Genomic DNA, 18,077 nt, shown 5'->3' with positions numbered 1-18,077 from the left:
ATTTACTATTAACAATTTTACAATTACTTACACGCAGAAGTAATCTTGGAATAGATCAATACATCTGGCGTTGTTTTGGCAAGGTACATTCATGCAGTTACCAATGTCACGTTCACATCGTTTTCCAGCCCATCCTGGTTGACAGCCACATTTATATCCTCCTATTTCATCTTTACATGAACCACCATTGTAGCATGGATCAGAAGCACAATCATCAATGTTATTTTCGCACATTTCACCATCAAAACCATTACGGCACACGCATTGATATTTATTATCTAAATCAACACATTTTTCAGTTCCTGCTGGATTGCATGGTTCAGTTAAGCATTCATCTATAGCAGTTTCGCACTGAAGTCCAATATAGCCTGGACGGCATCTGCATACGAATCCGTCCAACTGGTCAACACATGTAGCGCCATTTTGACAAGGGTCTGAGCTACAGTCATCGATAGTATGTTGACAACGTTTTCCTGTATAACCAGCTTCACAACTACAAGTGAAATCGTCAATACCATCTATACAGCGGCCTCCATTTTCACACGGCGAGATTACGCATTCATTAATGTTTATATCACATGATGGGCCGGTCCAACCCGGATCGCAAACACATTGATGAATAAACAATTTGTCTACGCATACTCCATGCTTGCACGGCTGGTTAGAACAAAGGTTTATTTTTTCATGGCAGCGTTTTCCCGTGAATCCAGGTGGACATGCACAGCTAAAGTCATTCACTAAGTCAGTACAAGGTGCACCAAGTAAACAAGGTTTTTCAATACAATCATCCGTATTGGTTTCGCATAGTTGACCTTCCCATCCAGGTAAACATTCACATTTATATCTTCCTTGCTGTAATGCAGTACAAGTTGCGCCGTTTTTACAAGGATTACCATTCGCTGTGCACGGATCAATCTGAAAAAAATATAAAAACCATTAATATTATAATTAAACTTAATATTTGAGGCTAGTCGTGGCCTCAAAAAGTGTCACTGTAAACCCGACTGGTTGTGGTTTCGATCCCCACTCGAGGAAATAAATAATTATTTAAATTTATATTATCATATCATTCTTCGCTCTGATGTCGAAGCAAAGCGCAGCGTTGTGTTCCGCCACTCAACATGCAATGCATCTAGAATTGGGGAAGTGAGGAATGGAGTGTATTGACACAAGGTTCCCTCTACCTACTCTATTGTGTGCGAAAGCGTGACACTTACAGCGTGAATCTGATAAAAACTTAACATTTTGTTTATCATAAAAAAAAAATAAGTAAGAATTATGTACCGTTATATCGCAATCAATTCCAGTGTAGCCGGATCTGCACAAGCACGTGTAATTATTATAACCTGGTTCATCCTTACACATCGCGCGTTCCGGGCAAGTATCATTTCTACAATCAGATTTCTCTTCTTGACAATTAATACCGCCATATCCTGTGAGACATGAGCATCTGTATCCTTGAGGTAGATCGATACATGTACCGCCATTATAGCAAGGTTGGCTTTCACACTCATCGATGTCGATTTCGCACCGGCGACCTGAAAATCCAGCTGGACAGTAACATTGAATTCCGTGTCCTTTCGGTACGCACAATCCTCCATGTTGACATGCGCTATTGGAACACTCAACAGGTAAGCATTCTTCTAGCCCCGAAGCCCCGGTGCTTACTGTTTTCATATTTGTAGGACATTCCATACATAATGTTTGCCCTATTGAATTTTGATAGAAATTTCTAGGACACTGTGAGCAAGGAGCTAGTCCAGTTGGTGAGTATGTACCCGATGCGCATTTTGCTCTACATTTATCTTTACCATTAGCCGCTGGCTGATAGGTGTAAGTATTAACAGGACATGCTTGACAATCTTTGAATCCTCCTAGAGGAGGTTCACCGGTGTAACTGTTACGTGGACATTCTAAACATGGCACTAGCCCTGTAGGTGAGTAAGTTCCATAACCACAAACTGGTATACAATCTGATAGGTCTTTGGATCCCTCTTCTCTAGTGAACGTTCCTTGTGGGCATTTAAGACAGGAACCTTGACGGGCTTGGTTCTGGAAAAATCCTCGAGGGCACATGGTACAAGCTTTCTGTTTTTCTCCAGCAAATGTTCCAGCGGGACAGTGCACTAAAAATCAAATTGTTTTTTTAGTATAGTTTAAACGTACTTATAAATGTTGTGAGATATAAAATAATGATAATAATTACTTACAACATCTAGGTACGTCATTTGTATCCATATTGAGAACTTCGCCAACGCTACAGGTGAAACCTCGAGATATCGAACTTCGTATGGCTCTCAAAGGTGGACATTGATTACCAATAGAAGAGACATTCAAAACAGGTTCAATTAGAGCACTTGCATATGGCACAGACAGATCAAAAATAAGATTGAGCGTAGAGCCGCAAAGATCATATAGCTGAGTTTGTCTTATAGCTGGAGTTATTGCTAGGACGAAGTCCATTTTGACAACGTTTTCATCTAACAGACTAGGCATGGCTTTTACAAAAGTAACGTTAATGTTAACATTAACAGCTGAACAACGTTGAGATAATCGTTCATTCAAAATGTTGTCGTATTGAGCGAGGAGGTCCTTGTATTGTGGCAGGCAAGCGTTTGAGACTGCTCCTAAAGCGCGATATTGAACGCCTGCTACAACATGGTATGCAGCTTGCTGAGTATCTAAAATAAGTTTAAAAATTATATTTAAAATAAAATAAATTAATAATTAAGGTAGAAAGTAAAACTCTTTGCGGGTTGCAATTAGTAGTTATATGTATGTATAAAGTTATCATATACATATATAAATAAAATACTGCTCCATGTTAAGTAAACAGCCATTGATTGACATAAATACTCACTTTCAGAAACACAGTCGGGTACTACTGCTGTTGGCTTCCATTGACGTTTTGTTTCACAAATAAATGTTTTTACTGGTTCGCCGTCAGTAAATCTGAATCCTGGACTACACGTAGCAATGCACTGAATTCCTCTATCACCAGGTAAACAATTTAAAGCACCATGAGCTGGGGGCATTAGTTCCCAGTCGACACAAGGAGTGGCTTGTACAGATACCTAAGAAAATGTTAGAAGATATGTTAGATATTTATAATCTATCTATGTAATCTATTCTACATATTTACATATAACATATTACATTTTTTAATAAAATAGCGAAACTAAACATACCTGGAAGTTACACTGAGCTTTGTTTCCATTTTTGTCTGTAGCTATAACAGTAACGTTTTCGTAGCCACGTATGGGTATAATGGCTCTTTCTGGTATGAACTTGAGGGACACCTCACCAGAAGCGTCAGTTGCATTTATTCTTCTTCTCGTTTCATTAAAGTTAACGGAGTAACTATCTTGTTTGTCAACAAGTTCAATAACATAGCTTTGTGGACAACTCAGTCTGGGAGGCGTATAATCAGGTACTGTGATATTTACTTCGCAAATAGCTACGTTACCATCGAAGTCAAAAGCAACGTATCGAACAACCATATTGTGGAAGACTTGTATAGGAGTTCTAAAGTGTTGGGGTGTCACTTCTAATCTTGCAATAGCACCAGAATTATCGGTAGCAGTAGGTTCAGTAAAGTTAACCGGTAAAAGGCCACCGTTTACATCAGTTTGTACAACAATAGGATGCTGAGGACAGTTTTGGAAGACCGGTGGCTCATTATCTAAAAAAATAAAAATAGGTTCCAAATTATGCAAAGCGACTAAACAATTTAGAAATATTCATAATAAGTATTATTTAACGGATTAACTTACCCACACAAGGTGAATAACCATAGTCATATCCTAACAAAGGTTCAACAGATGGTTCATCGCAACCCATTAACTCGAATTTTAGACAAGCGTTATCCATAAAACTAACTATACCCAATATAACAAATCTAGCTTGAACATATTTTGGTAATGTAATCATAGCTAATTCACCGTAATTCCCAGGATCTCGCATTGTTAAATTAAAGTTGGGGAAGTAAACGACATAATTTTCGTTTTCAGCCTGTTTGTAGAAGAACCTTATTTCCGTTGGCCGACCAACAATATCTGACGTAACGACACCTTTGACAAGTATAGCTTTAACTCGGTACACTTTTCCTAAATCAACACTAACGTAAGTGAAAGCTTCTTGTTTTCCACACCATCCTGTCACAGAGTTAAGACGAATATTTTTAGCTTCATAATTAGGTCTTTCAGAAGTAGCATTAATTGCTGAATCAGGTATTCTTCCAGACGCCAATCCAAGAGGTTTTATGACTTTACACTCAGGTTCTCTCATACAAGTAATTGGTCTTGGATTAATTAAAATGTAGCCGGGTCTTGAGCATCCAAACAAAACTTCTGATCCTTGTTCGTAGCTTCTAGCTACTTGGATTCCGTCAGCTGGCCTACCAGGATCTTCACAAACTGGACCTTCACATCTTAAATCTCCAAAGTCCCATACTCCATTTGCTTGACATCTGACAACGTTATCATGCTTGCTTGTTTGGCCGGCAAGTTTAAACGTATTTTGGCAGCCGAAAAAGAAAGAACTTTGATATCTAGTGTCAAGGTATTGACCGTATTCTGCACCTGGTGTTGGCATTGGTACACCACAATCTTTTCTTGGGCACTGAGGCTGTGCTCCGGAAAGCCAATAATCAGGAAGACCCTACAAAAGGAATTGAATGTTTATCTTATACTTATATAGTCATATATAAATTATTACCATTTTTACATCGTCAATATAATATGAATACAAATTATTTTAATTTAATATAAAAACTTACTGGTTTAGGATCATAGACACATTGTCTAAAGGACGAACTGAGAGTATTTCTTAGTTGACGACCAGGGGATGTACAAGTTATAGTAACATTGTCCCTATATGGTACTAAAACGCTTTCTGGATCGTCTCTTATAATTTGTAGACCATCGTTTTTATCATCTGATAGTGTCACACATCTTGCGTCTAGAATGAATTTATAATTATAATATTTGCATAAAAAAATTAACGAAATATTATTATATGTATTATTAGTAATTTGCTTCCAATACATACATTGACATTCAGGTGCTGTTCCATTCCAGTTTCCATTTGAAGTACAAAGTAAGGACGAGAATCCTGACATGACGTATCCAAAGTTACATTGAAATTCTACAATATCTCCAAAGTGATATGAACTTTTTGTCGACAAAATAAGTCCATTTTCCGGGGAAACTAGGGTTGGACACATAACAGGCACACAAGATTTATTTCTTTGATACGTATCGCCGTCCCGCTCGCCGGTTTCAGAAGTTTCAATAGCGAAACCAGCTGTGCCATTAGAAGAATAAAGCTCGTATCCAATATTGCACGCACATGAGAAGTTTCCAGGTCTAAAATTATTATTTATATTTATTAATACATATATTTTTAAAATACTTTTATACGAGATATATGCACATATATAAAGGGCATAAAAAGTTTACTCACGTGTTAAGACACTTTTGATCACAACCGCCATTATTTTCAGCACATTCATTAATATCAGAGCAGTCAAGTCTGGCACATCCCATAATTTCCAATTTCAAGCACGGCGCACCAACATAATCTTGTATTTTAAATTTAACATATTGAGCTTCAATAGGCATTGGTAAGTTAAGGACTGATAATGTAGGTTCTAATATGCGGAATTCAACAGCAGTGCCGTCAGGATTGGTGTAATCTTTAAATACATCAGTCAAATCATTGGTATATTGAATTCTGATCGCAGAAGTAAAGGCAATGTTTGCATCTGCTCTCATTACACTCATTGTACGGAATCCCCTAATAATAGTCGGGGCTCGTAGATCAACTAAAATCCAGTTAGCACCAGCTTCAAGATTATTGCCGCACCAACCACCTCCATTGTTTAAGCGAATCATCTGTAATATAAGTTTATAGTAAGTATAATATTCGAGTCGCAGCGCAGCCGCACAGCTTCTGATAATAAGCGCAACAGAATGTGCGTTCTCACTCTGGAGAATAAATTGTAACATATATAAATAAATGTATTCTTACTCCTTTATAATATCCGGGTTCAGAGGTGGAAGTAGTTATGGATTCATCAGGAATAGCACCATTTATTAAACCTAAATCACCAACAGGCCTACAGTCTAGACTAGGAGTGAATCCTGGGCGACAAGGACAGTAGACACCACCCTGGGTGTTTTTACATTCAGTTGATGTCGAATCACATTGATTGTTCGAACATTCATTAATGTCTTCACAAGTTGGTGTAGCATCGAAAACTTGGTTTGGTCCACATTTTATTATGCTAGGTCCATTTAATTTATACCCTTAAACAACAAATTTACAATGAAATTAAAAACTAAAACATATATATTTAATTACGAACACACATAATTAATTTATACAAAAATGTCAAATGTTTAAATGTCAAATTTATGTTTAAAGGAAAAGGTTCCTTCGATTAAATAATTTATTTGGAATAAATAGTAAGTTCATCAATCGTATAGTACCTTAAAATTTTTATATATGACAGCTAAGCGGAGAAAAAATATTTACCTTTGAAACATTGAACACGTGCTTCATCACCAAACATGTATATTCTACTTTGATCTACAATAAAGCCATTCTTTATTTCGGGAAATTTGGGACACAAAGCCTTCGAACAGTTTGGTACTTCGCCAGACCACGTGCCATTGCTCATACAAAGAAGAACAGGTTGACCAGATCGAACGTAGCCAGGTTCACATTCGTATCGAACTATAGTGCCATAGCTGCGACCGCCGCCATTTAAAATGGTCACATTAGCATGAGGTACATCCGGAAGGGCTATGCACTGTGATGCTAGAAACATAAAAAATCGTTTAAAACTAACTAAATCTTTTAAAATGTATTATTTTTTTAGTAGATCATAAATGAGAAATTAATGAATACCTAAACAAGTTGGAGTTCTTTCCCATCTTCCATCAGACAAACATGAGATTCTCTCAATGGGCTGTCCGGTAGGGAAAGCGAAACCAGCATAACATTGGTAGGTCGCCACACCACGGTAAGTAACATTTGTTGAACCAATTGAAAAACCATTGTCGATTTGAGGTACAGGTCCACAGTAAACCTCTGAAAGTAATAAAACGATATAACTTATTTATTATCAGAAAATGAGTTCTTCAAAATACTTTAACTTTAGCCGTTCGACATGCAATTTCTAAGAAAATTGTGCGGTACGTGTGGAACAAAATGTTTTAGCGCTCGAGGACATAAAAATATTAAATATTTCATTCTCCGAGTGGGAATCAAAGCAACAGCCGTCGCGTTTACAGTCGCATGTTTGTGCCTCTGCACCGCAACGACATCAACATACTGTGATATTAACTGTTAAATGTTTAATATAAAGTAGTTTGATTACCTTGGCAACTTGGGATGTACGTAGCAGACCAATTGCCACCGTCTAAACATTGTGTTGTAATTCGTGATTTTCCAGTAGCGAATTCTTGACCAATTGGACATGAGAAAGTTATTGTTGTTCCGAAAGCAGTATCTCTGTTAGACGCCAAAGCACCAATGCCAGATTGCAGCGGGGGACAATCTAGAAATAATAAGCATAAGAAAAAATAAAAATCACTCTTATTACTATTTACTATGATTTTTTCAGCTTCACGTTGTATCACGCACATAGCAGGGTAGGCAGAAGGAACGTATTATTAAGACACGCCTTTCCCCACTTGCTTCATTATTTTCGAGGCATAGCGTATTGAGTGGCGGAACTCAACGCCGCGCTTTACCTTTACCAGAGCGATGAAATAAAAATATTAATAAATAATAATTCATTTCCCCGATTAGGAATCGAACTTACAAACGTCGCATTTACTGTCACATGGTTATGCTATTTATAACATTATGCTATTTATACTATTTTATAATAAGCATGAATAAATCAAAAATTCTTATATTTTTTAATTACCTGCTGAAAAAGTAGCTTTCCATCCAAGTCCATTATGTAACGCATCTGACATGAATCGTATTAGCATTTCACCACTCGAAGCAGTTAAAGTAATTCTCGGTTTTACAGTGAAACCATTTTCAGAATGCAGTCGTAATCCGCTTGTGCTAGAGCCATCAAATACTTGAACTACATCGGATGGGTGAATATTAAATTCATCGAATTTTAAGGAAAGTGGTCCACCATTCGGATTTTTAATACGGTATAAGCATTCCTGGTTGTTAGGGTAGTTGGCGAGACCATATGCAGGAGATGTAAATGTACCATTAGCTGCTATTATTGTCGCTCTACAACCTTGTGAGTATCTCATGTTAAAACCTTTTTTAGAATCACCAAGACTTGTTCGGAAATACATATACAAATGATTTGTGGTTGATATAACTACTTTTTGATTTTCTTCACCCGGTCCAGTTAACCTTGCCAGTACTGGACTAGAGGGAGTATTTCCATCCTTTATTACTATATAGTCTCTGTTCATTTCTAAATCTAGGTCTTCAATATCTAAAGAAACTATTCTGCCTGGTTGTGCCTCTATTATATACATACATTCCAAGCCTCCAGGGTAACTGTTTGGGTAGCCAGGAGAAGTTAGCACTTGACCTTGTGGAGTTGCTCTGAGAATACCACCACAGTTAGACGACTCTGTTTTCCACGAGGCACGGAAACCTTTTCTTTCTACGGATCCATCTGAACTAAATTTAATGATCATGAAATTAGAAGCAGATACATAGACTTTGTTAGATAAATCTTGTTTTCCTGATAGTGTTGCTAAATTGACAGATTTATCTTCAGTTCGACCACCAACTAAAATTTGAACAGTATCGAAAGACTTTTCAGTTTCAAAATCTTGGAACTGCAATACGATATTTTGTCCTTGAGGTCCCTCTAGTGTCCATTTACACTCACTAAATGGTGCATATTTATGTGGATAGTTAGGGCTTTCGACTACATCACCACTACTAGCCATGTAGAAATGACATTCAGTAGCACAATCCATTTCATCCGACGCATCACCGCAATCGTCTTGCTTGTCACATTTGAAGGCTGCATTTATACATTTTCCGTTCGAACAATGGAAGGTCCCTGTAAAATTCAATTACTATTGTATCAATTGTTTAAAACAATGAATAAATAAATGTATCACTCTTTATGCAAATAAACGTTTTGTTCATATTTTTAAAAGAACTTTCATAAGTGTATACCTCGTAAGCGCAGACGTAAGTCGTAAGTTTATTTACTTAAACAAATTTGGACTTTTTATTTTACAAGGTAAAAATACCATATCATTGGTAAATTATTATTTACACATACATACAGAAGTATAATTTGGAGGTTGTTTTTATATACATAGTACTCACCTGTGGGACAAGCATTGGCTCTACACATGAAAGGAAGCAGTGTTTCACATGTTGTTAACTCCCATGACTGTCTTTCAGCAGTGACGTGAACGTCTACGCATTCACCATCCTTTGGGTTCGGTTGTCTTAGATCCCAAAAGCCGGCATACTGTGATACTAAAGCACCGGCAGCAGATTCCAGGGTATTTGTTCTAAGGTCATCTACAGCAGCTAAGCCAAGCCAGTAGTGACTGTTACTAGGACTAGATGGCACCATATATGCAGTCATATTATTTTCTGTATAGCTATCTATAACCATTAACTCGCTTCCGTACCTAAAATAACAAATAAATTGTATATTATAATAACAAAGCAACTTGTAAAAGGAATCTTTTTACTTTAAACATCTAATTATAACCGTACCTTCGACATAATTCTGCCGCCTTTTCCCAAGAATGCCTAATATTAAAAAATTTATAACAATGTAGTCCCTTTAACTCCCATCCTGAAAAGAAAACGATTTTTGATTAATTTTTTTTGAAGGTAAAGAAAGGCAGTGAATCCGAGAAATATATTAAATTTTAACAAAATGTATTTTAAATTACTATAAGAAACATTTTATCTTATTAAAATATCAATAATTTATAAAAATAATAATAATCTTGTTAGTAATATAAATATGAGAGAGAGTAAAAATTTAGTTAACCACTTAGCAAATACAAGAAAGGCTATGTAAGACTTTCTCTTTTTAAGGGCATGGTGTTTTGTGTGGAGAAAATCTTAAAGAAACGGTTACTTCGGGCATAATTATGTGTGTTCAGTAAAAGAAAGTATAGTGTGCAGCATAGAATAATTAATCATTCTTAAATGTGTTTCGCCATACTTATCTTTGATCTAGATACTTATAAGGAAAGGTGTAACCTATTAGAAGTGTACAATTTATATTCTTAAATAAATGGTTTTACATTTAGTTTATATGTATAATAAGTTTCATACAAACTTTCGACCCCAAAAACAACCCCTTAGAAGTCGAATATCGCAAATTCCCGTCTTAGCGAGCACCTACGTCCTATAAGTAACTCCTATGCAAAATTTGAGATTCCTAGCACTTGTAGTTTCTGAGATTTCGTGATGAGTGAGTGACCTTTCGATTTTATATATATAGATATTGTAATTGTAATTTCTATTTCCCTTAAAAATGTCTATAAATAGAATTTCCGTGCGTGAAACAAGAAATAAACAACGACAAATAGAGCGTGTGAGTTTGTCGATCATCGAAGACTATGTTTGATTCACGTTTCGCTACACCGAGCAACTCGTTGCAACGTTTGACCTACATATAGTATTGTTTCTTTGGCGAAATTTAACAAACAAAGTAATTTTTGTATGCTTTAAAATATATATACTTTTAGAAAACGGAAGCGGTAAACGTTTTTAAAATAATACGATAAAAATACCTAACGTCTATATGTTTTTAACGTACTCGGACAGAGGTTCCACGTAATTACAATAAGTGACATGTATCACTCAATAACAACACTACACACTAGATACCTTCCAATCACGGCTTCCGCCTACAAGCAACTGTTCCCGTTTGATACAATTCCACTTTTACACTTGTACGCTAATAATACTTACATTTTTAAAAAAATCTTTTACTATAATATTTTACCGTAAAATTCAAATCAAGAATTCAAGTAATTATATAGAAATGTGATTTATTATACCAAAGCTTACGCGTTCGATTTACTTTTAATATAATTAGAAATTCGGCTGCACTGGAAAACTTCATTAAGCGCACAATTTCCAGAATTCACATGGCAGCGAGCGTTTCATTAGTTACAACTATTCATAATGACGTATTATATTTGAAATTAAAATCACGAACTGGTTTCGCAAATAGTATGAGTTTGTTCATCGATAATGTAAAGTTTCCGAAAATGGATATATTGGGCAAATGTCGAAATACACAAAATGCTTACTGGCTTTTATATATTCGAGGCGACTCGTGGCGCAGTGGCACAAGGGTGTGACTGTAACGAGACCGTTGTGGGTTCGATTCCCTACTCGAGCAAGTGAAATATTTATTTTCGCTTATATTTCCATTTCTTCTCTCTGGTGTCGAGCCAAAGCGCGGCGTTGAATGCCTCTAGAATTCGGCAGAAAGTGGGGAATGGAGTGTCCGAACACTAAGTTCCCTTTGCCTACCCTGCTGTGTGCGTAATACAGCGTAATATACTATGTATATATCAATTATTAAAATAACGTCTTATCTTTTTATCAATTTCGCGTAAAATTATAATTAAAATTAATTTAAAAACAATTGAATGAAAACATTAATCGATTAATTTACTTATAACAAATCTCAAATCTATTAATTCACCTTATTTAAAACTACAACTTTATTCCCATAACGGTCATGGGTGACTAGCACTAGCAATAACTGTAACGCATCTATTTCAAGCATCTCGCCAACACTAGAGTACGGTGTGTGAAGTGCTCCCTTTGAGAATTCCTATCCCTGGATCTGCCGGAGATTGAATTACGAATCAACAATCCATTTGCGGACTTTGTGGTCCCCTACACATGCATATGTTTAGCAAGGTTCAAATCAACGTGTGCTGGAGGGAGTTCTCTCCCTCATTGGCTATGACAATATTGTTCAGAATATGGAATTCCACCCAGTAACTGTTGAGACCTAGTTAGTATGTATATTATTCGCAACAATGTACCAAAAGCTAATTTAGACCTCATTGTTTTGAGGTATTCAATGGAAATATATTTTTAGCTCAATATTTTGTCAATATTAAAAATGTTGAGGCCGCGACGCGACGGTTGTGAGTTCGATCCCCACTCGAGGAAGTGAAATATTTATTTACGTTTATATTTTCATTTCTTCGCTCTGGTGTCGAGGTAAACCGGGGTGTTGAGTTCTGCCACTCAACACGCAATGCCTCCAGAATTCAGCAGAAAGTGGATAGGTTCCCTCTGCCTACCCTGCTGTGTGCGGGATATATAAAAATATCGAATTAAATATAAATAATTAAATAAGATAACATTATTATAAAAGGAAATCAGTTCTATGAGTAAGTACTAAGCAGTTTACATATCTGGTTTAACCGGGAGCGCACCGTTACTCAACGAGAAAGTCCCTCCACAGACTGTTCCGTTTAGTTAAATATCACAAAAGTGAAGTGAGTCACTAATGTATGTACCACGTCGATGCGCCTTTCACTTATGAATGAGCTTTCAAGGCTGTGCCTAACGCCTTGTTTCAACAAGATCATAATTTACTGAACGAATACCATGATATGGATGCCATTGTATGTATATTCTTGCAAAACATGATACTTTAAGCTCTTATTTCTTAAAAAATGTGGATAGTAAAAATAAAGAATTTTCTAATATTTCAGCTAGAAATTTAAATTAAGTATACAAACATCTATTTAAATTAGTTATTAAACAGAACAGAATTCAACCCGAATGCATTGTTGATAATTCTGCAACATGTTCATATGTTACAAGTTGTAATACGAGTTACAATGCACGCCTTAGCTCGCCTTTCAGACGGTAAATATGTAAAGCTCTTCTTGGCTTCAGCAGCTCATTTTAATACTTGGAAATTCAGGTTGTGTCTGATGTAAAATACATTTTGACAAAGAAATTTCAATGTGTTAAAAGTGCTTTTTTTGAGTGTTTGGTGGCGGAGTTCAACGCCGTTCTGCCTTATTATTAGACTAGGGAAAGAAAATATTAAATATTTAATTCCTCAGTGGGAATCGAATCCACGATTGTCGCTGCCACTGCTATTATTAGTAGTACGAGTATATCTATATAAGAGCTTATTTTTGAACTATTTTATAACTATAATCATAAACATTTAATGATATGGTTAAAGTTCATTAATATATATTATATTAAATAATAATAGAAACTTCTCCATAAAAATAGACATTCAATATTTTCACTACAAAAATATTCTCCGTATTTTGCATATATATTCGAATACACATTTAGACATTATAATAACCACCTCAATGCAGAACCAAGTGACCTAGATTGTGATGCCCCAAATATCATATCGTTTGCCAAGTGTGCGAGAATCATTTGATAGTTTCATCCCAAACATCAACGTTGACAACGTTGATAATGGTTTAAATGGCTTATAGTTCTAATGTCAGTCATTTGCATCATATGCGTATGTTAACTCTTTACATTAATTTTTCTTCTTTTGTAATGGCAGTTGGGCTTAATTTAGCTGTTAGTTGTGATAATGGTTTTTTTTTATGACTGCGTAGGCAGAGGGAACCTTGGAACCTAATGTTGAAGACATTTCGTTCGCATTAAGATACTTCCATTTGACAATTTTCGCTGATTTTTTGAGGCATTTTTTTGAAGCGAAACTCAACGCCGCGTTTTGTCTCGTTAGCATGGCGAGGAAATTAAAATATTTTAATTTCATATTTTTAATGGATTATATTTTGTTATGCATTGATTTCAATTTCAATTTCGTAATGGTACTGCGTTAACTTGCATAAAATTAAGTAAAAGAAGAAAATTATTATCAATATTAAATAAATTTGATAATAATAATCAGCTCCACGCTGTATCCCACACACAGCAGGGTAGGCAGAGGGAACCTAGTGTTAAGATACTCCGTTACTCACTTTCCGCCAAATCTTGGAGGCATTGCGTATTGAGTGGCGGTACTTAACGTCGCCCTTTGCCTCGACACCAAACCAAACCAAAGAGAAGAAATGATAATATAAATTTAAATAAATATATAAATTGTAAAATTTTAAACAAAATTGGTAAAATCTGTAAAAGAGGTATAAAAACAGAATACCGTTCATATCAACAGGCAATGTAATTGGAGCCAGTGTTATTATAAAATTTAGATATATGATAGCGGTAGTTAATCAATTGATATACTTAGATATGTACTCGTATCATCGTGGTTATTAAGTTCTAGGCCAGTAGGAATTACACCAGTTCTTTATAAAGTATAACCTTACAGGAAGATACATACGTCTTAGTAAGTAAAATTTGTACAATGGAAGTTTTAGTTTAATCCTGCTCGTTACGACGAAGTTATAAAAAAAATAAAAGACAAGAAACAAGATGGGCAACTTTTAAGTAAAAATGTAAAGTCAATCGTTTTTAAAAAGTTACTTTTATCCTATTAACAGATTTGAATATGTAATGAGGGTTCGTAAATTGAAGGTGATGAAGATTATTTTTAAAGTAAAACACGTTTCTAATTCCCTAAGAGATATTCTTGTGTTTTAAAAAATGTGCTAGACGTTTCATCTGGGGTATTTAATTTGAACTATCTGGAGCTTTCGTGCAGGGCATGCTAGCAATGCTTTTAATGTGTGCATCGGTCTAAGAAAAGTTTGTATTAACTGAGAAAACGGGATGTAATTAATTGTCTATAATGTCGTTCTACCCATATAATTGTAGAAATATATTTGCTGTTTTAATTCAATTTTTAACTAAAGTATAGTAACTTAACTTAGCTATAGTACAGTTTTTCAAACAATAACTATTATTTGACAAAATTCAACGTCGTTTGGTTAACACTCAACGGATCCTGGATCTCCATAAGAGAATTTTTAACGCCTAATTGAATTGCTTTACTGCTATTTTTTAACGAGGAAACTTCAGGTTTTTGTTGAGATTCTGAATTGTAAACGTTCGGCCCCAATTAATTTTAAAATAACACGAGCGAGCTAGTGGTAAAATTAAAGCGAAAGAGGTAAAAATATTTTATATAAGAAGAAAATCTTTTCATTTAACCTGAGTAAAGAAAACAAACATCTTTGCTCTAGATTTTCTTTAATTTTATAATTATCTACTATTCGTTTGAGTTCTCAAAGGACTAGTACTACTTAGTGTTGTAAAGGAAAGTTTATTTCCTAAACAAAGATATGGCGTGTATGCAGATTGTGAACTATCGGGCACTAAGCAAAAGTTGTCTCGACATCTGGTGAATCAATTCGACTGTCGTAGCAAGTTAAGCGTACAAATGTCTCGCCATTATTTTGTTCTTGTGGATGCGTATTTTCTCGTTAAAATTATGTTAAATTTTTCTATTAGAAAAGCATTGCTATTCTCAAAATAAATATGCAGAAGAAGTTCAGTATTTATATATATTTCCAATCCAGACTAAAAATTTCTAGTAAAACTAGAAAAAACTAATTAAGAGAAATAGTATATATGGACTTCACATATAGAAAATATTATTATAAGCACAGAAATAATATAACATGTTTGTTCTACAATTAAGAACGTTTATGTAAATATTTGTGATTTATTACGTAATTTATGCTCAATTTTTCTTTGAGAATGTATTATTAGAACGTTAAGCCTGTCGTGACATCAATATATCTGGGACATCCATCTTTGAATGGCGGTTATTGATGTTATATTATGATGAATTGCTGAGCTCTTGATTATAATATGCTCTTTTAATCTTGAAGATATCGATGACATTATTTAAATATTGTGAAAGTTAATCTGCGTGCAAAAAGATAACCATGAACGTTTAATATGCAAAGATTCTAAAAGATTATCTTAAAAGAAATTGTTTAAGGAGCAATTTAATAAATTATTAATATATTTATATAGATAATAATACATTACTAGGCTGTCAAATTATTTAATTATTACTAAAAAGAAGTTTAGATTTATCATATTTTATTAATATTTATAATATTCAAATTTAAAGAAGTTTTTACTGATAATTTAAAAATGTAATTACTTCCCACTAGTAAACTACAGTTACTATGCCGTCGTAGTTTAAACTTGATTCATGTGTTATATCTAGACCTAGTAGTTGTCTCGAGAGGCAATTTCCTAACATTAATTATGCGGTTGATGAAGATCCCTAGGACCGACGACCCGCGTAATTTATTTTACCCTAACAGACTGTCTTAACACTGTTAGCGAAATAATATCAGTATGTAAGTATGCCATTTGTTAGAAGATAAATGAATGTTAACTATTTAATGACTATTAGCTTTAACATATTCCAGAATGTATAGTGAAGAAGGAGAATGGTGGTGGTGGTGAATTAATGAGAAGTGAAGAACTTATCTTTTGACACTTTTGACTATTAATAATTAAATTTGCTTCAAGTTAGATATATATTTGTAGTTGAATAACTTATGCATTTGAATCGAGGCTTAGTCTAGAGCATACGAGTTTAAACGCTCGAGTGCAATGTGCGATGAATCTTGAAAACTTTCCGAATGGTTGAAAAGTCTCATGTTATATTTGCAATACATTATGAATGAGTGAAGATTCTTTGGTGTAAAATAAAAAATTACCAACTGTGTCGCAATTTCGTTTTAAAATAATTTAAAGTTGCTAGAATTGAATATTATTCTTTTACAAGTACAATTTTATATTCAAATTTACTACTGAAATATGTTTGGGAAGCTTTCGGTTTATGAAATTCGAGACTGAATTAATAAACATATTTAGATTCCAGCTAAAATGAGCAAATGAATAGTTTTTTCGTGTAGTAGTATGTAGTTAGGGAAGTTAAGTAAATATTATTTATAAAACAATAATCCGAAAATCATCAAAATGCCCAAAATATCCATTTTGTTAAATGTCTTAGTTATATTTTAATAATATGTCTTTTTGTTTTAATTAATTCTATTTAGAAATGTAAGAATGTATATATATGTATATTTATACAATTATTTTATACTGTGTAATATGAATAACATTTTAACTTACCATTTGGACACGTGAAGAGGTCACCCTGTAAATAAGAAAAACAATTAGATTATCAAATTAAATAAATGTAACTAAGAATAAGACATTCTTAAGAACTAAGATATAGGAACTCTTCCAAAGCATTTAGGACTTTTCATTTAATATATTTCACTGATATGCTGTTCCTAGAATCGGTATAGGAGACTAGAAGTGGTGATATCTAGAAGTGGTGATATCTACCATTTGGAACGACTTGCCAAACAGGGAAAGTGAGATCGAGGCCGCCCGCCACCCGTGACCGCATTCAGATATATTGAAACTAGCAAATGTTACGGAACAAATTAATTGGATTGAATGTATAATGCTATTGTTTTTGTACTGCTTCGATTATAACGAGTTTTTAATAGTTTGTATTTATTACTTTGTGTTGGTCAATTGTCGTGCGTATTCGTATAGTCGTTGCTTTACAGGTATGTAAAGTGATATATGTTTATTTATATTGTTATTTCAGATTCATATATATATATATATATATATATGGACATATATTGAGGCTAATCGTGTGACTGTAAAGGCGACAGGTTGTGGGTTCTCACTTGAGCAAATTAAACAATATTTTCATTTCTCTCGCTCTGGTGTTGAGGCAAAGCGCGACACTAAGTTGCCCCACAGAACACGCAATGCGTCCAGAATTCGGCGGTAAGCGGAGAGCAGTGTCTTAACACTAGGCTCTCTCTGCCTACTCTAAGAATGTATACATATTATATATATTATGTCAACTGTCTGTATTAGTTTTAAAAGTATGTACGGTGTCTAAACTATTTTCTTAAATATTTAATAACGCACTCGGCAATTTACATAAACTGCAAATCAATGTTTAGATGTAGGTCTATCAGCTTGTTTAACTTTTAGGCTTATATTTTGTTTATGAATTAATGTTAAAACGTGACGTAAATGTTTCCCCTCGAATTTTCTACGTTTAATTAAGATATTTTCGTTTTCCAGTTTACGCCGAATTTTGGAGGCATTGCTTG

General features: G+C 34.5%; 1 protein-coding gene across 3 annotated transcripts in view; it reads right to left on the bottom strand.

Moving 5' to 3' along the window:
- uif (sushi, von Willebrand factor type A, EGF and pentraxin domain-containing protein uif) overlaps window positions 1–18,077 on the bottom strand; it is a 63,106-nt gene that overhangs the window by 13,858 nt on the left and 31,171 nt on the right. For all 3 annotated transcript variants that reach the window (XM_085187032.1, XM_085187033.1, XM_085187030.1), the window contains exons 3-19: window positions 17,065–17,089; window positions 9,739–9,820; window positions 9,337–9,650; window positions 7,940–9,061; window positions 7,385–7,564; window positions 6,913–7,095; window positions 6,538–6,822; window positions 6,031–6,308; window positions 5,464–5,894; window positions 5,050–5,366; window positions 4,778–4,959; window positions 3,774–4,659; window positions 3,189–3,682; window positions 2,861–3,074; window positions 2,211–2,681; window positions 1,285–2,126; window positions 32–915 (exon numbers count right to left, since the gene is read on the bottom strand). In XM_085187032.1, the coding sequence (XP_085043158.1) occupies window positions 32–915; window positions 1,285–2,126; window positions 2,211–2,681; window positions 2,861–3,074; window positions 3,189–3,682; window positions 3,774–4,659; window positions 4,778–4,959; window positions 5,050–5,366; window positions 5,464–5,894; window positions 6,031–6,308; window positions 6,538–6,822; window positions 6,913–7,095; window positions 7,385–7,564; window positions 7,940–9,061; window positions 9,337–9,650; window positions 9,739–9,820; window positions 17,065–17,089 (7,190 nt within the window). The remainder of the gene's footprint in view (window positions 1–31; window positions 916–1,284; window positions 2,127–2,210; window positions 2,682–2,860; window positions 3,075–3,188; window positions 3,683–3,773; window positions 4,660–4,777; window positions 4,960–5,049; window positions 5,367–5,463; window positions 5,895–6,030; window positions 6,309–6,537; window positions 6,823–6,912; window positions 7,096–7,384; window positions 7,565–7,939; window positions 9,062–9,336; window positions 9,651–9,738; window positions 9,821–17,064; window positions 17,090–18,077) is intronic.

The sequence above is a fragment of the Heliconius melpomene genome, chromosome 6 (genome assembly GCF_056956725.1).
Source record: "Heliconius melpomene rosina isolate 202511_hmr_F chromosome 6, ASM5695672v1, whole genome shotgun sequence".
Classification (NCBI taxonomy): Eukaryota; Metazoa; Arthropoda; class Insecta; order Lepidoptera; family Nymphalidae; genus Heliconius; species Heliconius melpomene.
This window is presented reverse-complemented; position numbering and strand designations above follow the sequence as displayed.